Below are 24,177 nucleotides of genomic sequence, written 5' to 3' on the forward strand. Positions count from 1 at the left end.
GGCACTCCAACACTGGAGTCTTTTAACAAGAGATTGGACAACCATTTGTCTGAAATGGTATAGGGTTTCCTGCTTGAGCAGGGGGTTGGACTAGAAGGCCTCCAAGGTCCCTTCCAAATCTGTTTTTCTGCTAATTTTTGAGTCACATTTCTTTCCTCTCTCTTCTCTCTCTCTTTTTTACCCTTTGGAGTAATCCAGCTGATTTTCAGGACTCAGTTTGAGATTCTATTTTTGCAAGCATTTGCCTTGACCTCTCAAAGGGTCTTCCAGCAGTTTTGTGTGTAATGTACCGAGGGTCCAATTAATTTTGGATATCTTTCTCTTTTGCCTGTTTCTAGGTGGCCTGTTACTCAAGGGTATTTTAAATGAGTATCCCTGTTCAGTTCAAACTGGAAAGCAAGAGAACAGAGGATAACTTGTGTGTACTGAGTTTTCAAGTGAGGTCTTTGGGGTCCCTATTAGTCAGAAACTGGGATTATTGCATAAATGTTTCTTTTCATTGTAGTCATCTGAATTCACCTCTTCTCATCTAAAATGACACACTATATTTTTGTGCATCTAAAACTCTCCAAAAAGCAAATTACAAACATCTCCTAGCTATTTCTATGATTCCTACCTTTAAAGTAACTATTAATTCTTCCATTTTTCATCTCTCTTTTAACATCAATCTTACAATATTTGGGCAATATGCATTTTGTAATATTCTGAACAGCTATTGTTCAGATAGATTTCCCCTTTTTTCAAAGCACAACGAATATAGCCTAGAATAGTCGCTGCTGAATTTCAGGAAAATATACTTTCCTCGATGTGTTCCAATAGATCAGGGGTTCCCAACCAGGGGTGCAAGCACCCCCTGGGGGTGCGAGACAATATCCCAGGGGGTGCAAAAACCTGGGTTTAGAAGTTTTAAAATTACAGTGTATATGCATAATTCGTTTTGAACTTTTGTAAGGGTGTGCAAGAATATATCAAAAGCGTTCCAGGGGTGCGGGGTATAAGAAAAGGTTGGGAATCACTGCAATAGATGGACATTTCAATGTTCATGTGAATGAGGTTTGATAGCAAAAAGAAGACATCAATAATGATTACTTAATCTTTCTGAAAGGATGGAAGGATGGATGGATGGATGGATGGATGGATGGATGGATGATGTGCCAAAAAAAGATGTTGAGACTATAGAAGAGTGCAGCGAAGAACAACAAAGGCGATTGTGGGTCTGCAGGCTAAAACATATGATGAACAGTGCAGGAATTGGGTATGTCTAGTCTAACAAAGAGAAGGACTAGGGGTAACGTGATATTCCAATATTTGAGGGGCTGCCACAAAGTAGGTGGGGGGGGCAACCTATTTTCCAAAGCACCGACAGCAAGACAAGAAGTATGAGATTGAAACTTGTCAAAGAGCAATCCAATCTTGAACTAAACAGAAACTTCCTGACAGCGAGAACAATTGATCAGTGGAACGGCTTGCTTCCAGAAGTTGTGGATGCTTCAACACTGGAATTTTTTAAGAAGAGGTTGGACACTCGTTTGTCCAGAATGGTATAGAGTCCCCTGCTTGGGCAAGGGATTGGACTAGAAGACCTCCAAGGTCCCTTCCAACTCTGTTATTCTATATTTTGTTTTCTGCCATCAAGTCAGGGTCAGCTCTTAGCAACCACATAGATCAAGGGTCTTCAAACCTGGCCCTTTTATGACTTGTGGACTTCCAGAATTCCTCAGCCAGCATGCCTGGCTGAGGAATTCTGGGAGTTGAATCCCACAAGTCATAAAAGGGCCAAGTGTGAAGACTCCTGACATAGATAGACCTATTCCACCATTATCTATCTTAACTTGGCCCTTCAAATCTTCCATAGGGGAAACCATTGCTATTGCAATTAAATCTATCCACCTTGATGTCCATCACCCTCTTTTTCTCTTTATATCTACTGATTTGCTTTAAAGATTTTAAACCAAGAAATCTAGAACGGCACTTAGCACTTAGACTTATACACGGCTTCACAGTGCTTTACAGCACTCTCTTAAGTTCTTTGATGCTGGAGGAACAAACCTGAAAAGAAGCATACAGTCAGTCCACAGGTCACATGGAAAGCCTTGCTCTTATCTAACAGCCTCCTAGCTTTTCGGCTGGGCAACTGCAAAAAAAGAAAGAAAGAGAGAATGCAAAGCCGTCTCTTAACAGTCCTTTCCCAAAAGATTTCACTTGAGGTAACGATGAACACTGAGATATGTAAACAAAACACAGCGCAAAGTTCTAGCGATCGCCCCATTTTAAGCAACAGACTGATCACATCAATTAAAAGCCAGCAAAATCCAAATACAATAAAAACTACTTATTGTATCTGTATACCACCATAACCCTAAAACAGTGAAACCATTGCCACTTAAAATGCATGACTGACTGTCAATCACAGCCATGCTGTGCTGTTATAGACTAACACAGGTAGTCCTTGACTTATAACAGTAATAGAGCCTGCCATTACATCAGTTATAAAGCGGCTCATCATGAGACTTACTCAATTTTACGACCTTTTTGCGGCAGTGGCCACTAAGCAAATCCATGGTCATTACAAGAATGCCATGGCCATTAAGCTAACCCAGGGGTCTTCAAACTTGGCAACTTTAAGACTTGTGGACTTCAACTCCCAGAATTCCTCAGCCAGCCACAAGTCTTAAAGCTGCCAAGTTTGAAGACCACTGAGCTAACCAATTGTGGACTATGGCTCATTTTTGCCAAAATCTACAAGCAAGCAGTGGTTTTCATCAAAAAATGTTGTAAATCACGGTCAGGTGCCCATGGGATGCACCCAACAGCTGTAAATGCAGGCCAGCTGTTGAAATGAAATGTGATTGCATGGGGGGAGGGCAGCCATCAGAATATCAGAACTGTGTTGTAAGTAATTTGGGAGGGTCTGTCCTAACTTAGAATGATTGCTAAGTGAGCAATCTTAAGTCAAGGACTACTTAGAATGATTGCTAAGTGAGCAATCATAAGTCAAGGACTACCTATACTCCATATGCCAGGGGTCTTCAAACTAGGCCCTTTTATGACTTGTGGACTTCAACTCCCAGAATTCCTCATCCAGGCACGCTGGCTGAGGAATTCTGGGAGTTGAAGTCCACAAGTCATAAAAGGGCCTAGTTTGAAGACCCCTGCCTTATGCTCTTACTGAAAACTTCTCTTACCTTCTGGGAGCCGCGAAGCAGCGCCAGGAGAACCCGACAGACAGGCAGCAGGACCAGGCTGCAGTTGAGATTAAGAACAGCAGCTGAGGCTCGGCTGAGGCACAACCCTAGCTGAACAGAAGTGAAAAGGGGTTAGGATCCCAACCTCCAAAATATTCTGATCTGAAACAAACATGCTTTGGGATGGCATTGACTGCTAATGGGCTCAATTTACGTCAATATAATTATTATTATTTTATTAGATTTTTGTTAACCATGGATGTTTTCACATGCTAGTGAGGTATTGTGGGGATGTCATATCACCAGGAATTCCCCAAGAAGGAAGTGTTGTGTATAGTTTGGTCTAGGGCAGGGGTAGGCAACCTTGGCTCTTTTTTAATTTATTTTATTTTAATCCCATTTACATCCCGCCCTTCTCCGAAGACTCAGGGCGGCTTACACTCTAAGCACAAATCAATGTGCTTAGCAGTAGCCTTCATTCTATGTATATGCCTGCTTATTAGGGCTTTCGCCCCCCCAAGCGGCATTATTACAAAGTCAGCTTAATTGTCCCCAACAATCTGGGTCCTCATTTTACCTACCTCAGAAGGATGGAAGGCTGAGTCAACCTTGAGCCTGGTGGGATTCGAACCTGCACTAATTGCAGGCAGCTGGTGTTACTTAAGGAGGCATTAGCCCACTGCTCCACCAAGGCTCTTTTATGACTCGTGGACTCCCAGAATTCCTGAGCCAGCATGGCTCAGCTTGGAAACCTCTCTCTTTCCCCTCAGCATGGCTGGCTCAGGAATTCTGTGAGTTGAAGTCCACGAGTCATAAAAGAGCCAAGGTTGCCTATCCCTGGTCTAGGGGTTAAGGCATCAGTCTAGAAACCAGCAGACTGTGAGTTCTAGTCCTTCCTTAGTGTGAGTTCTTGTCCTTCCTTAGGCATGAAATCCAGTCCTTTTCTGTCAGCCGAACTCACCCCACAGGGTAGTAATTGTGAGGAAAATCGAAGGAGAAATGAATATTAGGTATGTTCACTGCCTTATGGTACTTAAAAGTAATAAAAGTGGAATAAAAATCAGACAAATGATAGATGATAGATAGATAGATAGATAGATAGATAGATAGATAGACAGACAGACAGACAGACAGACAGACAGACAGACAGACGATAATAGATAAGTAGACACATAGATGATGGATGATGAGGGAGGGAGGGAGGGACAGAGAGAGAGAGAGATGATAAATATGACAGAGAGGCAGGCAGGCAGGCAAGCAGACAGATAGACAGAATTATGGGCTAGAGACAAAAAGAAAACCTATCTTCATGTTCTTGCTTTTTCTCAGGGATGGGATTAAATTTACTTTTTTTAAAAAAAAATCTGTCAGGATACTTTCTGTGTCTGGTGTCCCAAGTCCTTTCAAAATTTGCTACCACAATCCAGTTTTCACTGTGAGGAAAAAGGAATGTGAGGGAAAGCACAAGGGGAATTGCAATTTTAATAAGCTCTCCTTGGTTTAATATTCGTTGCGTTTAACCAAGTGTAGTTCGTTAAGTACATTTACTTTTAATTAATTTAAAGTTAAGCTAATTCAATCCCCCTCATCTCGATGCTGCTTATTTGGGGGGAAAACAGCCAGCCTTTCTCTGTCAGACCAACCGAACTCACTGGGCTGCTGTAGTGGGGGAAAATAGGAAGAGGAAGGTGTGTTTTTTGATATGTTCACAACCTTGAACTATTTGTGAAAATAATAAAGGTAGGATACAAACACATACGTAAATTAGTTTCATCCAATTAATGACTGCATGTTTGGGTGGATAAATTTAATCTCCTAGTGTCAGTTTTTGAATCGGGCACCACAAGGATCCCAGAAATGGTACTTTATTTTCATAGAGCAGTGGTCCCCAACCTTTGCGGCTTGGCGGTCTGGCTGGGGGGAGGTGGAGGGTGGAGAGGAGAACCGGATGGTGTGAGCGATGGGCCTATACATGCATGCAGCTTTACTCAGGCGAATGGCGAGCCGGTGTGCACACGCATGCACACACAGCTCAACTAGTTGCAGGCAGCTGGTCATTTGCATTCTTTTAGAGAGTTGTTGATGCCCCCTGGAGGCTTATCTGTGTCATCAGGGTGGCCTGAGTAGGGCAAATGGATGTGGAGCCTTCTCCAAATGGCCTCAACGAGACTCTGAAAGAATGCAAAGGACCAACTGTCTGCCAGGAGTATAAATCTTTCCATTCTCCACCATCCGGTCAGAGCTGAAGAAGCTTCTTGGATGAGAAGCGAAACATCTTCAAAGAAAAACAAGAAAGTCCAGTTGCCTCCTGAAAAAGCACCTTTGGGACAACCGTGACCTGGATGACTGAGAATCTCCATAGACATTCCTAACCCTTGTGTAGCTTAAATTTCTTAGGTTCATGGGGAGTGGAAGGGATTTGTTTTTTTTTTAATGCTATGTATGTTTGCAAATGAAAAGGAGAAAAAAGTAGTGTTGATTGGCGGGCTGCCATCATTCCCTCCACCCTCAAAATGCACTTGTGTCTAATGAAATCAAATATCTGAAGGCAGAGCTTTGTTACTACTCACTAATAACATGAAGCTTGCTCTTGATTTCCTAGCACTTTACAATTGAATGTTTGAAGATATCTATCAGTATATTTTCTAAATGACTCCATAGGGCAGGGGTAGGCAACCTTGGCTCTTTTATGACTCGTGGACTTCAACTCCCAGGATTCCTGAGCCAGCATGGCTCAGCATGGAAACCTCTCCATTTCTCCTCAGCATGGCTGGCTCAGGAATTCTGGGAGTTGAAGTCCACGAGTCATCAAAGAGCCAAGGTTGCCTACCCCTGCCATAGGGGTTCGTCTTCAATAGTCATATATACATTACAACTGTTAGAAAAAAGGGCTAGGAAGTACAGTTAGTCCTTGGCTTACGACCACAATTGAGACCAACATTTCTATCGCTAAGCGAGACAGCTGTAAAGTGAGTTTTGCCCCATTTCACGACCTTTCTTTGTCACAGCTGTTAAGTGAATTCCTGGAATTGTTAAATTAGTAACATGATTATGAAGTGAATCTGGCTTCCCCCATTGACTTTGCTCGCCCGAAGGTCACGAAAGGTGACCACATGACCCCAGAAACACTGCAACGGTCATAAATATAAACCAGTTGCCAACCATCCAAATTTTGACCACGTGATCACGGGGAGGCTGCCATGGTTGTAAGGTGAAAAACGGTCATAAATCACTTTTTTCAGTGTTGTTGTAACTCTGAACCATCACTAAATGAACGGTTACAAATGAAGGACTGCTTGCATATTATAAATCAGAGGTCTCCAAGCTTTCTCAGCTGGCGGACAGGAGGGAAAGGCAGGGAGAAGCAATTTATGCATGCGAGCGTGCAAACCACACAAACGGGGCCACGAGCACGCACGACCCAAACGGTGTGGCGCTAGTGCCCATGTGACACTGGCTAGCACTGCCCCATTTTTGCTGTATGCCCAGTGCTTTTTTTATAAAAGAAAAAGGTGCCAGAACTCACACATGTCATACAGCCCACGTTGCCTACCCTACAAGGTAAAGGTAAAGGTTCCCCCACACATGCGTGCTAGTCGTTTCCGACTCTAGGGGCCGGTGCTCATCTCCGTTTCAAAGCCGAAGAGCCAGCGCTTGTCCGAGGACGTCTCCGTGGTCATGTGGCCGGCATGACTGGACGCCAAAGGTCCACGGAACGCTGTTACCTTCCCACCGGAGTGGTCCCTATTTTTCTACTTGCATTTCTACAAGGTTCCATCCAAAAAAGTTGCCGGAACTCAGTTCTGAGCATTCTATGACAAAAAAAGCCCTGTGTACGCTTATTTTCACCGTGCACCACCCCATTTTCACCACAGCAGCAGTGCTAGCGTGAGTGGGCGTGAGTGCACGCACACATATGGGTGCACTGTCCCATGGCCCAGTGGCCAGGAGGCTACAGCCCATTAATGGGCCGCGGCCCACAGGTTGGGGACCCCTGTTATAAATAACTCCATATGGATTTCTCTTCCAATGGTCACATATACGGAACACTGTTAGAAAAATGGACTAGGAAGTACTGGAAACTTGGAGAGCAAACAGCACAATACTAGATAAAACATAATTATCCACTTTTTATGAACATGAAAATTTCCAGGTACTGCAGTTTAGGTTGCACTTATTAATACTAGCATGTATCTGTTTTTTTTTTTAAAAAACATTTTATCTCACCATCGCTGTAAAATACGAGGAATGTTGGTTTTTTTTGAACATCACAAATCTCTGAAATATTTGAGATCAAAATAGTGGGAGGGAACTCATTCTTGGAGACGTGCCTCACGTAGGAGGGAATTTTTGCAATCTGATCCCAGCAGCATTTGTTCAGACACACACTGGCTGAATTTACATACTACCCTAAGGCGTGCTGTAATTTGTTTGGCTTCAGTTTAATAAGTCATATCAACTTAATCTCTTTTTTGTGCTTTGTAATCCAGGGGGTGAGCTCACTATTTGATTCTAGCCAATTGTTCCCAAAACAACCAACCACATTTTAAAGAAAATGTAACTTAGCACAATGTGTGAATCCAGCCACTGAGCTCTATAGGACTTATTCCAAAGTATATATAGATAGAAAGACGGACTGGACTAGACTGGACTGGACTGGACTAGAGCGGAATGGAATAGAAAATGAAATGGAATTGAATGGATAATAGAAAATGGAATGGAATGGAATGGAATGGAATGGAATGGAATGGAATAGAATAGAATAGAATAGAATAGAATAGAATAGAATAGAATAGAATAGAATAGAATAGAATAGAATAGAATAGAATGGAATGGAATGGAATGGAATGGAATGGAATGGAATGGAATGGAATGGAATGGAATGGAATGGAATGGAATGGAATGGAATGGAATGGAATAGAATAGAATAGAATAGAATAGAATAGAATAGAATAGAATAGAATAGAATAGAATAGAATAGAATAGAATATGGAATGGAATGGAATGGAATGGAATGGAATAGAAGAATAGAATAGAATAGAATAGAATAGAATAGAATAGAATAGAATAGAATAGAATAGAATAGAATGGAATGGAGTGGTGTTTAATAATGAATAGAATAGAATAGAATAGAATAGAATAGAATAGAATAGAATAGAATAGAATAGAATAGAATAGAATAGAATAGAATAGAATGGAATGGAATGGAACGGAATAGAACTAGAAGGGACCTTGGAGGTCTTCTAGTCCAGAGATCTCCAACCTTTCTCGGTTAGTGGACTGGAGGGAAAGGGAGGGGGAAGCATTTTATGCACACACATGTGCGCATACACAAATGGGGCCACGAGCATTTGCAATGCAAACGGGGTGGTGCTAGCGCCCATGTGACACTCACACTGCGCCATTTTTGCCACTTGGCATCCTGTGTAAGTAGGGGTGAGCGTGTGTACACACGTCCACGCCCTGGCCAGCCTGTCCCACAGCCCAGGGACCCCTGTTCTAGTCCAATCCCCTGCTCAGGCAGGAAACCCGACACCACCACTTTGAAATGCAAAAATTCAGAGGAGATTGGTACTACCTTTTCAGGGTAAGGTTTTATTAAAAGACACGAATTTTCATCAGGCACAGCCTATTGATCAAATTTAGTCCAAATTTTCCAGCCTGGAAAAGTGCTAACAAGAATCTTTCTGCCTTGGTGCTATCGCACTGGGTGCAAAGAGATCGGAATCAGTTTCATTTATTTAGCTGTAGAACACAAGTAGTCCTCAACTTACAGCCGTTCATTTAGTGACCATACAAAGCTATGACAGCACTTTCAAACGTGACTTATAAATGATCCTCACACCTACGACCGTAGCAGCATCCCAAGAGTGACTTGATCGAAATTCAAGTGTTTGGCAACTGACATGAGTTTCCGATGTTTGCTGCATACTGGGGTCGTGTGACTGTCATTTGCGACATGCCCAGGGCCGCTTCTGACAAGCAAAGTCAATGGAGGGGGATGCCAGAGTTGCATAGCGACTGGGTGATTCACTTAACAACTGCAGTGATTTGCTTAACAGCCAAGGGGAGGGGGAGGAAAAAAGGTCATACAATCAGGCGTGGCTCATTTAACAGCTGACATATTTACCTATAAAAACTCTTCTCCCAATTGCCAGCATTAAGTGGAGGATTACCTATAATGCTGCCGCAGGTGATCCCGCTTGAAAAATATGTTACTTCCTTCCCACTGGGAGAAAAGAGAAAGCAGCCTTTGGAAAGAATTTGTTTTTCCCCCCAGTTGGTGTCTTTTCATTTTTATTTTTTATTTTTCGAATGAGTTTGCACAAGGGACTCAGGAGAACGACACTGAAGAGATGCAAACATGCACTTTAACAACAACAAAAAAAAGAATCATCACTTGTCCCTTGAGATGTCCACATTAGGAAGCGCTCACCCGAACAAGCCCACGAGGCTAGTTAGCGTAATCATGAGTAGCAGAAGAGGTCCGAGACTAACAGTTGAACTGAGTTCATAAGGCCGATGCTAGTATGTCAGTTTGCAGCTGGGAACAGAAGTTCAGAGTTTGCCTTCCCAGGCCCTTGAAAAAAAGGCTTTCTCTCAACTCAAACCCTTTCCCCACTTTAAACCAAATGCCCATCCTCACCTCCTTCCTTGGACTGAAATCTCACATCATCCTATTAGCCCAGCATTCCGTTTTTGAGTTTCAAGAAAAAGGGAGAATTGCTCCTGCATCACTTACCCCCAGCATCTGATGCAAATAGTAATACTGCGGTTCACAATAATAGAGTCGGAAAGTTTTCCAAAACAATCCCACGTTGAGACATAGCCAGAGCAGCTGAAGGAGGGGGAAGGGGAAAAAAACGAGGGAGGGAAAACACAGAGTAATTAGAAACCACATGTTCAAAAGCAGAAACTTTCCCCCGTCATGGATCTTACGCAGGGAACAAATGATCAGAGAGACTCGGGAACTGGGAAGAAGAGAAAAATGAAAGGTTTATAAAAGGTTTTTTTTTACAAAAAAAAAGAGGAAGGGAACCTACGCAGCCTCAACCAGTTGTTTTTGATGCATTACTGATGTTGCCCTAAGTCAGGGGTAGGCAACCTTGGCTCTTTTATGACTCGTGGACTTCAACTCCCAGAATTCCTGAGCCAGCGTGGCTCAGCTTGGAAACCTCTCCCTTTTCCCTCAGCGTGGTTGGCTCAGGAATTCTGGGAGTTGAAGTCCACAAGTCATAAAAGAGCCAAGGTTGCCTACCTCTGCCCTAAGTACATAAAGGATTGATGAAGGATTGATGTATAACTCAAAAGAATTTTAAATCCCATCTTTATTTTTTTTATAAATAACTCAAGGGGATGAACACACACAACATTCCTCCCATTTTCTCCACAACATCAACCCTGGGTTGATGGGTTGGAGTGAGAAAAAGGGACTGGATAGCTTTCGTGGCTAAGGCGGGACTAGAACTCACAGTCTCCTGGTGATTGGCCCAGGTCACCCATCGACTTTCATGCCTAAAGTGGGATTAGAACTCACGGTCTCCTGGTGATTGGCCCAAAGATCTGGATGACTGAGAATCTCCATACATTTATGGATAGGTTAAATAGGCAGAAAAAGTAGGAGAGCCTGGTGATAAAAGCATCAGGCTAGGAGAGCATGAATTTTACTCCTGTCTTAAAAGCACCAGGCTAAAAACTTGAAACTCTGAGTTCTAGTCCCACAGTAAGTATGAAAGCCAGTGGGTGACTTTGGGCCAATCACCAGGAGACGGTGAGTTCTAGTCCCGCCTTAGGTATGAAAGCCAGTGGGTGACTTTGGGCCAATCACCAGGAGAGGGTGAGTTCTAGTCCTGCCTTAAGTATGAAAGCTGGTGGGTGACTTTGGGCCAATCACCAGGAGAGGGTGAGTTCTAGTCCCGCCTTAGGCATGAAAGCCAGTGGGTGACTTTGGGCAAATCACCAGGAGATTGTGAGTTCTAGTCCCGCCTTAGGTATGAAAGCCAGTGGGTGACTTTGGGCCAATCACCAAAAGAGGGTGAGTTCTAGTCCCACCTTAGGCTGTCTGGGTGACTTTGGGCCAGTCCCTCTTTCTCAACCAAACCACCTCCTAGGGTTGTTGTTTTTTTTTTTTTTTTGGAGAAAATGGGAGGAGGAATTGTGTGTGTTTATCACCGTGAGTTATTTATAAAAAAATAATAAAGGTGGGATTTTTTAAAAAAAACAAACAAACCCCAAAAATAACTAAATTGTCATAACATGTTAGATCAGGCTAAAATATGACTGGGTAATTTGTAGTTCAATATACAGCACTGCAAACCCTCACTTTAGTGAACTATTCCATAATATTTAACCGTATCATGGGCGTAGCATGTTATGTGAACCCCAAAACTGCACTTGGTTATCCCAGGTTTTTTTTTTATTGAAAAGTTTTAAAATACATTTTATCTTTAACAATCCCCCCCTCCCCCTCCCCTACCTATCCCTCCCTACCCCTCCCCCCTCTCCCCCCCCCCCCGGACTTCCCAGAGCTAAGTACAAGGTATAAAAACAGAAAACAATCATAAACATCCATATGCTAACAACAATAAACTCTTAAATCTATCGCCCTCTAACTCATATAAGATAACTACAAACAATATTAATATTACATATAAAAAGAAAGAAAAAGAGAAAAAAAAGAAAGGAAGATTCATTCAAATGCTAAGTGAAACTTTTTAGTCCCATATTTCTTCTGGATATATTCAATCCATTTTTTCCACTCCATAATATAGCGTTCTTGCGAGTGATCTTTCAAATAAGCAGAGATCTTTGCCATTTCTGCCAGGTCAGAAACCTTTAAAGTCCATTCCTCTATAGTCGGCAATTCCTCCTTCTTCCAATACTGACCTATTAGAAGTCTTGCTGCTGTAATTAAATTCAACATCAACTTAGTGTCCACAACAGTAGCTTCTGTAGTTATACCCAACAAAAAGAATTGCGGACAAAACTTTATCTTTTGCTTAAAGATCTTCTGCATGTTCCACCAAATTTTTATCCAAAAAGCCTTAACCTTTTTACAAGTCCACCATATATGAAAATAAGTTGCATCTTCATCACCGCACCTCCAACATTTGGGCTGATAATTCGGGTACATACTTGCCAGCTTTTTAGGATCTAAATGCCATCTATAAAACATTTTATAAAAGTTCTCTCTTAAACTTTGAGCTTGTATAAATTTTACATTCCTCACCCAAATCTTTTCCCACGTGTCCATTGTAATAACTTCTTGAATATTTTGGGCCCGGTTATCCCAGGTTTTGAACTTAGAAGTTAACGTATTGCAGGGGTCTTCAAACTTGGCTACTTTATGACTTGTGGACTTCGACTCCCAGAATTCCTCAGCCAGCTGTGCTGGCTGAGGAATTCTGGGAGTTGAAGTCCACAAGTCTTAAAGTTGCCAAGTTTGAAGACCCCTAATGTATTGTCTGATTGTTTTATCAGATGGGTTCAAGTGAAAATGTGATTATGTATCCTCAAGTTTGTCTTCAATTAAGCTCAGTCCTGTCAGAAATTAAGAGACAGGTGTCTCACCTGAAGAAATTGGGCTGAGTGTGAAAGAAAAGGCTGTGGGCAATCCTCGACTTACAATAGTTCATTTAGTGACCATTCAAAGTTACAGCGGCACTGAAAAAAGTGACTTATGACCATTTTTCACACTTATGACCACTGCAGCATCCCCATGGTCATGTGATTTATACTTGGATGCTTGACAACTAGTTCATATTTATGATGGTCGCACTGTCCCGGGGTCATGTGATCCCCTTTTGTGACCTTCTGACAAGCAAAATCAATGGGGGAAGCCAATTTAACAAGTGCAGTGATTTGCTCCGCAAATGCGACAAGGTCATAAAATGGAGCAAAACGTACTTAACACATTTCTCGCTTAGCCACATAAATTTTGGTCTCAGCTATAATCCTAAATCCTGCATTGCTTTTTGTTTTTCTTTTGGAAAACTAACTTGGCAGTTCTTAATGTAAATTATAATACGGTTGATTCAGGATGGGAAAAAAAACACAACAACAATTGCTTCTTCACACAACACAATTCACTCCAGGCATTCTTCCTGGATCTGGCACCTCCCAGGGTGCTTAAATTGGAACTCACATTTCAGTTGGGATGACGGATTGGCATAAATCGCTGCCATAGAGCATGGCAATGATTAACCCTTGGAATCGTGGTACTGGAAAGGGTCACTGAGGTCATCAAGTCTGTCCCCCAGCTATGCTCAGGAACCCAACTTAAACATCTATGAGAATCATTCATCCAGGCTTAGTTTGAAGACAGCCAACAAAAAAGTGATTGTGGCCTTAGGAAATTGGTAATTGCTTCTTCTGACAAACGGCACTTGGTCTATAAACGATTTCCACCCCATCATATGAAATAGGTGAAAAGTACTATTTCAGGAATACAGTACGGAGCTCCTGGGGAATGCCCACTATCCCATGTCCTCTTGCTCCAGAAGGATACTGAAGCCCCTCCTCCACTGCCAGGTTAATTGAGTGAATTGAACGTCCCCATGAGAGAACTCTGGGTGAACTTCAGTTAACCTTGTGCATAATGGATCTGTCAAGACCCCTAACACCACTCTGGTTAAATGAATACATCAGCTGATCCTTTTTAAAGTTCTCACAACACATCCCTTAACTTGTGCTTTGTTTATTCATGGTCTATCAGATAAACCACAGTTGGCTGTGCTTGGTCAGATCTGCTTTGCATTAAATATAATTCCCTTGGATTGACTGGGACAAATGACACTCTGGGCACTCACACCACTCACTCATTCCCCCATGGATCTAATTAAACTTGTTGTGGGAACAGGGTGGGTTCTTTAGATTCCCAGTCTTTGGCTTTGGTCAATAAAAGAGGGGTGCTTCTCCTTCCTATCTTGCATGACCAATCTCAATTTTTAAGCCTGATTAGTGTGATTTGAGATAGGAGAGTTTTTAAGAAGAGACTGGACAGCCATTTGCCTGAAATGGTATAGGGTTTCCTGCCTGAGCAGGGGGTTGGACTAAATGACCTCCAAGGTACCTTCCAACTACTACTTCTTCTTCTTCTTCTTCTTCTTCTTATTATTATTATTATTATTATTATTATTATTATTATTATTATTATTATTATTATTATTATCTTCTCCAAGTTCTAATTCTCATCTTCGGTTAGGTAGTCCTGTAACCCATAAGCCACTGTTCGTTAAAGAATCCGCAACTTTATCAACAATCTAGGTATCTCAGTAGATACTTCATGAAGAATTATTATGGAAGTCCATCTTGGAACAGCATTAGAAAAACAGAAAACCTTAAGACCTTTGAAGAAGACTCTCTTCCCTTTATAGGACAGATAGTCCTCAACTTACAACAGTTCATTAAGTGACTGTTCAAAGTTACTTATGACTGTTTTTCACACTTATGACCATGGCAACATCCACAGGATCACATGATCAAAACCAAAGTGTTAATACCATTCTATAATGCCTTGGTAAGACCACACTTGGAATACTGCATCGAGTTTTGGTTGCCATGATACACAAAAAGATGTTGACACTCTAGAACAGGGGTGTCAAACTGCCGGCCCGCGGGCCGGACAGGTCATAAAGAAACTGCGTCCACCCCATTGCCGGCAATGGTGAAAAAGTTCTGATACGTCGCGCGACGTCACATGACGTGGTGAGTTTGACAAGTCTGCTCTAGAAAGAGTTCAGAGAAGAGCAACAAAGATGATTACAGGACTGGAGGCTAAAACATATGAAGAATAGTTGCAGGAATTGTACCTGCCTAGTTTCATGAAAAGATGGACTAATGGTGACATGATAGCAGTGTTCCAATATCTCAGGGGTTTCCAAAAAGAAGGAGTCAACCTATTCTTCAAAGCACCTGAAGGCAGGACAAGAAGCAATGGATGGAAACTAATGAAGGAGAGAAGCAACCTAGAACTAAGGAGAAATTGCCTGACAGTCAGAACAATTAGTCAGTGGAACAACCTGCCTCCAGAAGCTGTGAATGCTCCAACGCTGGAAGTTTTTAAGAAGAGACTGGACAACCATTTGTCTGAAATGGTATAGGGCCGTGGTGGCGAACCTATGGCATGGGTGCCACAGGTGGCACGCAGAGCCCTCTCTGTGGGCACGCATGGTGTTGCCCCAGTCCTAGGCCTTCAGCTGGGTTTTATAAAACCTTTTTGCTTTAGGCTTCCGCCGCCATGTACCAAAAAAAAAAAGGTTCAATTAATCAATTTCAGCTTCTTGTAAGAAAAAAAAATTCTCGCAAAGATGGAATTGATTGATTGAACTTTTTAGTCCCACCCAGTCTGCAGCTATCACCGCAGCCACGCCCACCCAATGGGCCACCCACCCAAAGGGCCACGCCCACCCGGCACCCAATGATACAGAAGTGGGTTTTGGTGTGCAGTTTGGGCACTCGGTCTCTAAAAGGTTCGCCATGACTGGTATAGGGTTTCCTGCCTGAGCAGGGGGTTGGACTAGATGACCTCCAAGGTCCCTTCCAACTCTTGTTGTTCTATTATTCTGAAGGGTCCTTTAAGTTATCTTGAGTTTGCTAGCACCCATTATGTTACCTAGTTTGGTTAATGAAACATCCGCAAGAAAACAACCAAGCTCAGGGATCAGAACTGGCATCATGATGCTGGTGATAACCTATAAAGCCCTAAATGGTGAGGGTCCGGGATATTTAAGGGAACACCTGCTGCCGGCATCAAGCTCCCTTCGTCCTGTGCGCTCCCACAGGGAAGGCCTTCTCAGGGTGCCGCCGGTCAAAGAATGCGGGCAGATGACACCCAGGGGGAGGGTCTTCTCGGTGGGGGCGCCTGCCCTTTGGAACCAGCTGCCCGTGGAGCTTAGGACTGCCCCCCGACCTTTGATCATTTTGCCGAGACCTGAAGACCTGGCTCTTCGAGCTTTCCGGCCCAGGCTGAGAGTTTTTAATTGGGGGTTTTAACTGGGGTTTTATATTTTTTCAGGGACTTAGTTTAATCTTTTTAAATTGCTCTTAATTTTTGTATTGATTTTTTTTATATATATATATACCCTGTAAACCGCCCTGAGTCCTTCGGGAAAGGGCGGTATATAAATTCAATAAAATTAAAATTAAGGTAAAGGTAAATTTTCCCCCGCACATGCATGCTAGTCGTTTCCAACTCTAGGGGCCGGTGCTCATCTCCGTTTCAAAGCCGAAGAGCCAGCGCTTGTCCGAGGACGTCTCCATGGTCATGTGGCCGGCATGACTAGACGCCAAAGGCGCACAGAACGCTGTTACCTTCCCACCGCAGTGGTCCCTATTTTTCCACTTGCATTTTTACGTGCTTTCGAACTGCTAGGTTGGCAGAAGCTGGGATGAGTAACAGGCGCTCACTCTGTTACACGGCACTCGGGATTCGACCCGCCAAACTGCCGACCTTCTGATCAACAAGCTCAGCGTCCTAACCCATTAAATGAAATGAAATAATGAACATTTACTCATTTGAAACCTGTTCCCCCAGATGTGCATACTTCCATCGGCATCCTGTAATTGTCATTAATGAGCCTCCATATTGACTATGTGCCCTCCAGGAGGTGTCGTAGACAAATAAACACCCCCAGGGCTTCCTGAACTTTCTGCTAGGCCTCCCAATTTACACCATGGGAACAGGAGTAAAAAGATTAAACATCTTCACCCCCTATTGTGAAATTCCGAGAGAGACTGTTTATCCATCCACCCTTCTGACTTTATAACAGTTGGCCTACAGCCGTATTAAGTTCCATCTCTAACTGATGAGTTCTCAATTCATCCACAGGCATGTTATTTAAGAGTGTTTTCAGATGTTTTGTTTAATCTGACATCTTTGGTAACCATTTCTACCCTAAATGGTTTTAATTGGAAACATTAAAACATTCAGGCATTTGTACTCTTAACTGGATTGTATCCATGCTCTGGGATTGTGCAAATGAAACAATGGAAATTTGGGGGAATTCTGTAAATAAGCTGCCTGTTTTGTAGGGTAAATCATGACCACCTTGGCTTTTTTTTAGTACATTACAATCGGTTGGATTCCCAACATGCTAGATCATAAGTCAGAGTTTACAAAGCATACTCCTTGGCTCGGGGTGCTAACCCAAACCACATTAAACCACCAGATGACTTTAGGATGAGGTAGGCATCGAGTTTAGGATTCCATCTACCCAATATTCCAAAAAAAAGTCCACTTCACACACCCTAAACAGGTTAGTCGTGTCTGATCTACAGCCTTTACTGGTGACATCATTTTCCAAAATTTTAGGGAAAGGATTGGAGTTGCTAACACCATGATAGACCACCTTGGAGGTCTTTTAATCCTGGCTCAAGCAGGAGACAAAGAATGTTCTTTGCCAACAAATTATGTTCTCCCATTCCCTGAAGCTAATAAAGCCTTTCCACAAGAAAAAAAAAACTTTTTAAAAGTGGATTCCCCTTTCTCTTAATTAATCAGTGGAAAGGTATGCCTCTCTAGAAGTTGTGGGTGCTTCATCACTGGAGGCTTTTAAGAAGAGACTGGACAGCCATTTGTCAGGGATGATAAAGGCCAAGGTCTCCTGTTTGAGCAGAGGTTTGGGCTAGAAGACCTCCACTGTCCCTCCCAACTCCATTATTCTGTATTCTCTCTTGATCTGTCACCATTTCTTGGAGATTTCATCACCACTTGGCCTCTCCTCCTTGACTGGCAGAAAAAATGAAAAGATGAGGGGAAGATTCTGCACGTCTTCTCTCTGTGTCTGCTGTAGTTCTCAAAATCCTATTGCTAATGAAACGAGTCTTTATCATTGGGATGTAGTTTCAGTAGAAATGTGGCTTCCTTATTTTCTGTACTTCTTAATAAACCTACTATTTTATGTCAAATATAAAAGAATGTCTATTAATATTGATAGACAATGTCTACGTCCATACTCTGTAGATATGATATTTTTAAAAAAAAAAATTAAGAAGCCCTGCTGCTACTTAATTACTTGGCAATTTTTAATTGATCTGTATACTGTAAGCAGTAGTGTTCTACTGAATTCAAATCTCTCATGTTCTGTGATAGATAGATAGATAGATAGATAGATAGATAGATAGATAAATAGATAGAGAGAGAGACAGACAGACAGACTGACAGACAGACAGACACAGATGATAGAGATGATACATAGGATAATAGATAGATAATAGATTGCTAGATAGATAATAGATTGCTAGATTGCTAGAGACAGTAGAATATATACAATATATATACAGTATACACACACACATACACACAATACATACAATATGTAGAATATATGTATACATATAGAGATTGAATGATTTTTTAAAATTTAATTATTTTTCCATAATTTTATAATTACATACTATAATATATGATACATAATGATATATATTCCAATAATACAATTAAGGCATCTAAACCAAAAGAAATGTTTACTGCAAACATTAGTTTAATACAAAGCAACGGATGGAAACTAGTCAAGGAGAGAAGCAACCTAGAACTAAGGAGAAACTTCCTGACAGTTAGAACAATTAACCAGTGGAACAACCTGCCTCCAGAAGCGGTGAATGCTCCAACACTGAAAGTTTTTAAGAAGAGACTGGACAGCCATTTGTGTGAAATGATATAGGGTTTCCTGCCTGAGCAGGGGGTTGGACTAGATGACCTCCAAGGTCCCTTCCAACTTTATTATTATTATTATTATTATTATTATTATTATTATTATTATTATTATTATTATTATTATTATTAAAGAGAAAAAGAAAAAAATGCCAAAAAAGATGAAGAAATAGAAAGAAAAAAGATATGAAGCAATGGCTTCTGATATTCTTCACAGCAGTTTAAAAATACAAACATATTTTAACCTCTCTCTAAAGTTACATCATATTTCTCTTCTTTATCCTATTCTATCTAATCATCAAAGCCATAAATCAAAGTTCATTTTTTTTATACAGTATATAAAGTTCCTAAGATGCTTCCAGCCACCCATAAATGTGGATGTCTTTTTTCCGGTCAAAGAAGACAATTATCCACTTTTGCAAAATCTGTCAACTTCACCCACCATTCTTCCACAGAGACTAATGTCAAAACTTTCCATCTCTTCTCTACTGTAGCCCTTGAATCAATTCTCACACCTTGCTAAACTAAACTAGAATGGAGTGTGTAGCCTGTGGCTTGGAACATTGGGAAGACCAGCTGTTAGCTTAATACATCTGTAAGTCAGGTCATCTGATTTATTTTTATTGATTTATTTTATTTTATTTTATTAGATTTATATACCGCCCTTCTCCCAAAGGACTCGGGGCAGTGTACAGGGCAATTAAAACATGGCATACAAAGTTAAAAATAAATTAAATTAAATTTAGCCCCAAACCAAGTAAATCAAATTCTAAAATTTAAAATCCCAATCCCTCAGTCCAGGCCGGCAAGCTCGAATAACCAGGTTTTCAGGTCACGGCGAAAAGAGCGAAGGTCGGGAATAGGGCGCTGGGCTGGGGTTGGTCCTTTTCTATTTTCTTTTCTTTTTTGGCTAAGCACACCATAGTACAGCCGACTGGCAAATTAACTTACTACATAGAGTTTTTGTGGGTGTATCATGAAGGGAGAGCTCTTGTAAGTTGCCCTGGGCTCTTGGGAGCAAAAGAATATAAATTTAGCAAACAAAGGATGAGGCTTTCACTTATTCTTCTCTGCTACCCAGAGTCAATTGTCACTGAAAGTATGAGTTCTACTCCAGCCTTAGGCCGAAAGTCAGCTGGGGGACCTTGGGCCAGTCACTCTCTCTTAGCCCTAGGAAGGAGGCAATCCTTCTGAAAAATCTTGCCAATAATACTGCAAAGTCCTTCTGCCCCCAAATTAGTAGAGTGGACAATCACCCAGTTGGAGGAAACTGTCAAAAGATCTGTGAACATCTAGAAACGAGTAAAGCAAGGGTGTCAAACTCAATTTCATTGAGGGCCGCATCAGCATTGCGGTTGCCCTCAAGGGGCCGGGTGGGTATGGCCAGGGTGGGCGTGGCCTACTGGGTGGGCGTGGCTAGAGTGTGTATGGCCTACTGGGTGGGTGTGGCCAGCTCTACATCGTTCGCATCAAGGGTGCCTTTGGGGGCCCGGGCAGGAGTGGGACAGATCTGAGGGTCTCTGGCAGAAGGAGGGTCTCTGGGCCAGGGCTAAGGCAGTGGGGGCCGATCCCTCACTGTTTCTAGGACGGCTTCGTGGGCCTCATGAAACCACTTCACGGGCCAGATCCGGCCCCCGGGCCCTGTGTTTGACATGTCTGGAGTAAAGTAATAACTAAAAGTCAGCAAGCAGATCGTGCCAAACCAATCTTATTTCATTCTTTGACACTGACTAAATTAGTAGACCAGCGAAATGATGTGGAGACTTCCGCAAGGCATTTGACAAAGTAGAACACAACCTACTTCTTGGAAGGCTAGAAAAAAAGTGGGATAGAGAGCATCGCCATCAGATGGATTTGTAACTGGCTGACAAACTGTACTCAACGAGTAGTCCTTAATGGTACTACGTCTACATGGAGGGAGGTAAGCTGTGGGATACCACAAGGTTCCGTCTTAGGCCCAGCACTCTTCAATATCTTCATAAACGACTTAGATGAGGGAATAGAAGGGGAACTTAATCAAATGTGCAGATGATACTAAGCTGGCAGGAATAGCCAACAGCCTAGATCAGGGGTCAGCAACCTGAAACAGTGAAAGAGCCACTCAGAACCGGTTTCCTCACAAAAGAAAAAACTGGGAGCCGCAAAAAAATGTGTGCACATGCACACATGTGCAGAACAGGGTTTGACTGAAGAGTGGAGCCAAGGCGAGATATGCACCTACCCTGCATATTTGAATTGATTGGTTGAACTTTTTTAGTCACACTTTTTTTTTGGACTGCACATGGCAGAGGACTGGGAGCCGCACGAGACGGCTGAAAGAGCCGCATGCGGCTCCGGAGCCACAGGTTGCAGACCTGTGGCCTAGATGATAGGTTCAAAATCCAGATGGATCTTGACAGACTTGAACACTGGGCCCTATCTAACAAAATGAAATTCAATGTACAGAAAGGTAAAGTCTTACACTTAGGCTAAAAAAACCAAAAGGACACATATAGATTGGGTGAAACCAGGCTTAATAGCAGTAACCGTGAGAGGCATCTTGGGAGTTTTAGTGGACAATCAATTAAATATGAGCCAGCAGTGTGCGGTGGCAGCCAAAAAAGCCAATGCAATCCTAAGTTGCATTAACAAAGAGATGCAATCAAGATCACGTGAGGTACTAATACTAAAGGTAAAGGTAAAGGTTTCCCCACACATACGTGCTAGTCATTTCCGACTCTAGGGGCCGGTGCTCATCTCCGTTTCAAAGCCAAAGAGCCAGCGCTTGTCCAAGGACGTCTCTGTGGTCATGTGGCCAGTATGACTGGATGCCAAAGGCGCATGGAACGCTGTTACCTTCCCACCGGAGTGGTCCCTATTTTTCTAGTTGCATTTTTACGTGCTTTCGAACTGCTAGGTCGGCAGAAGCTGGGACGAGTAACAGGTGCTCACTCTGCTATGCAGCACTCGGGATTCAACCCACCAAACTGCCGACCATCTGGTCAACAAGCTCAGCGTCCTAACCCACTGAGCCACTGCGTCCCTTATGTACTACTACTACTACGGTATAAAGCCTTTTAGTAAGACCACACCTAGAATACTGCAACCAGTTTTGGTCACCACACTATATAAAAAAAACATGTTGAGACTCTAGAAAGAGTGCAGAGAAGAGCAACAAAATGATTAGGGGACTGGAAGCTAAAACATGAAGAACAATTACAGGAACTGGGCATGGCTAGTCTAGGGAAGAGAAGGACCGAGAGAGACATGATAGCAGTAGTGGGATTCAGCCAGTTCGCACCAGTTCGGCAGAACCGGTAGCTAATTTTTTGTTGCCCAGACCCAGAATGGACTTCCGGAAGCGGCATCCACACAGAGAACCGGTTGTTCACCTATTTGAATCCCACCACTGCAGGATAGCGTATCTGAGGGGCTGTCACAGAGAGGAAGGGGTCAACCTATTTTCCAAAACACTTGAAAGCCAGGCAAGAAATAAGGGATAGAAACTGATCCAAGGAGAGATTTAACCTTCTAGAAATAAGGAGAATATTTCATCATCGGTGCCGTTATAACTTTGAACAGCCACAAAACAAATGGTTTTAAATCGAGAACTATCTGTAATGATTCTTCAAAGTTACATTTATCTCACACTCCTGATTTTACAGGATGCAATTTTTACACCCACATATTAGGGATCAAGCTCCACTGAAGTCCACGGAAGAAGGATCTTCTTCACGGACCACTAACTGAGACATGAAGATGACTTGCCAGGGCCTTTTTAAAGTCATATAAAGTTTAGGCATCTTATCCTCAGCCCATCACAGGGCAGCTTCATTTTGTCTTTAGCTCAAGGTGGGTGTCCCCTTCTTTCAAGAGAAATCTTGTCTTAGGAATGGTCTGCAAATACCATGTTGGGAATGTTGGAGGGTGTGTGTGTGTGTGTGTGTGTGTGTGTGTGTGTCTGTCTGTCTGTCTGTCTGTCAGGGGCTGGGACAAACTTTGGGACAACCATGACCTGGATGATGGAGAATCTCCACAGACACTGAGTAGAGTTATGGCAATTTTCTTGGAAAGTCCCCTGCCCCTTCCACGATTGTTAGGACACCCTTTGGAAATCGAATCCAATTCCCACGCGCGGCGGGGAGATCATAACCAGGGGCAGCGTTCTGCACACGCTCAGGAACCCGTCTTTCCCCCCACCCCACCCCATCAACCTGCTCCGGAGAACGCGCTTCCGAATGGAGACTCCGCGCGCGTTGGCGCGCGTAGACGAAAAGAAACAGCTAAAGCGCTAAAATCTAGCCAAGTTTTAGTCCTTGCGCGCCCGGGCCGTCCGAGTCCCAAGGCTTGCACACGAACACACACGCACACACACACGCGCCCCACCCCCACCCCTTGTTTAAGCCACGGGAAACGCTGGCTCTTACCACGAGGTGCTTGCTTCCTTCACACACAAACACACACACAATCACATCGCCCCTTGTTTAAGCCACGGGAAACGCTTACCCCGAGGAGGTGCTTGCTTCCTTCTCACACACACACACAATCACATCACCCCTTGTTTAAGCCACGGGAAACGCTGGCTCTTACCACGAGGTGCTTGCTTCCTTCACACACAAACACACACACAATCACATCACCCCTTGTTTAAGCCACGGGAAACGCTTACCCCGAGGAGGTGCTTGCTTCCTTCTCACACACACACACAATCACATCACCCCTTGTTTAAGCCACGGGAAACGCTGGCTCTTACCACGAGGTGCTTGCTTCCTTCTCTCTCTCACACACACACACAATCACATCACCCCTTGTTTAAGCTACGCGGGAAACGCTTACCCCGTGGAGGTGCTTGCTTCCTTAACACACACACACACACACACACACACACACAATCACATCACCCCTTGTTTAAGCTACGCGGGAAACGCTTACCCCGAGGAGGTGCTTGCTTCCCTCGTTGGCAAGCCAGCTCTTACAGGACGGAGCCATGGTTGCCCGCACCGGCTCCGCTTCGCGTTTAAGGAGCAGCCCCAGACCGGCTCTTCCTTTTTTCAGCCCCCCGGTGACCAAACCTCCCCCCACCATCTCCACTCCTTCCGGCCGCCTCCTCTCTCGCCTCTTCCTTCCCCCCCCTTCCCCTGCCCCGGGGGTGGGAGATCTGGCCAGCACCCCCCCCCCTCCACCTTCCCTGCGCCTTGCAGACAACTTTCAGGGTGGCGCCGACGGCCTCCTTTGTCTGGAGCCGGGCGGGGAAAGGCGGATCGCTCGGGCCGTGCAGACGGGCGCCTGCCTGCCTTCTCGTGCTCCCCCGCCCCACACACACACACACATACACACACACCTCCTCTTCGTTCCCCACGT

The 24,177-nt window shown here is 43.3% G+C and overlaps 1 protein-coding gene across 1 annotated transcript in view; it reads right to left on the reverse strand.

Moving 5' to 3' along the window:
- The window catches only part of NOX4 (NADPH oxidase 4), a gene marked incomplete at its 5' end in the record, with an annotated part of 138,434 nt that extends 114,629 nt beyond the window's left edge, over nt 1–23,805 (reverse strand). The window contains 4 exons of the mRNA XM_083362136.1: nt 2,050–2,134; nt 3,186–3,296; nt 9,928–10,023; nt 23,749–23,805. Coding sequence (XP_083218262.1) covers nt 2,050–2,134; nt 3,186–3,296; nt 9,928–10,023; nt 23,749–23,805 — 349 coding nt within the window. The remainder of the gene's footprint in view (nt 1–2,049; nt 2,135–3,185; nt 3,297–9,927; nt 10,024–23,748) is intronic.
- Between the last annotated feature and the right edge of the window lie 372 nt (nt 23,806–24,177).

The sequence above is a fragment of the Vipera ursinii genome, assembly GCF_947247035.1.
Source record: "Vipera ursinii genome assembly, chromosome: 4".
NCBI classification, from domain to species: domain Eukaryota; kingdom Metazoa; phylum Chordata; class Lepidosauria; order Squamata; family Viperidae; genus Vipera; species Vipera ursinii.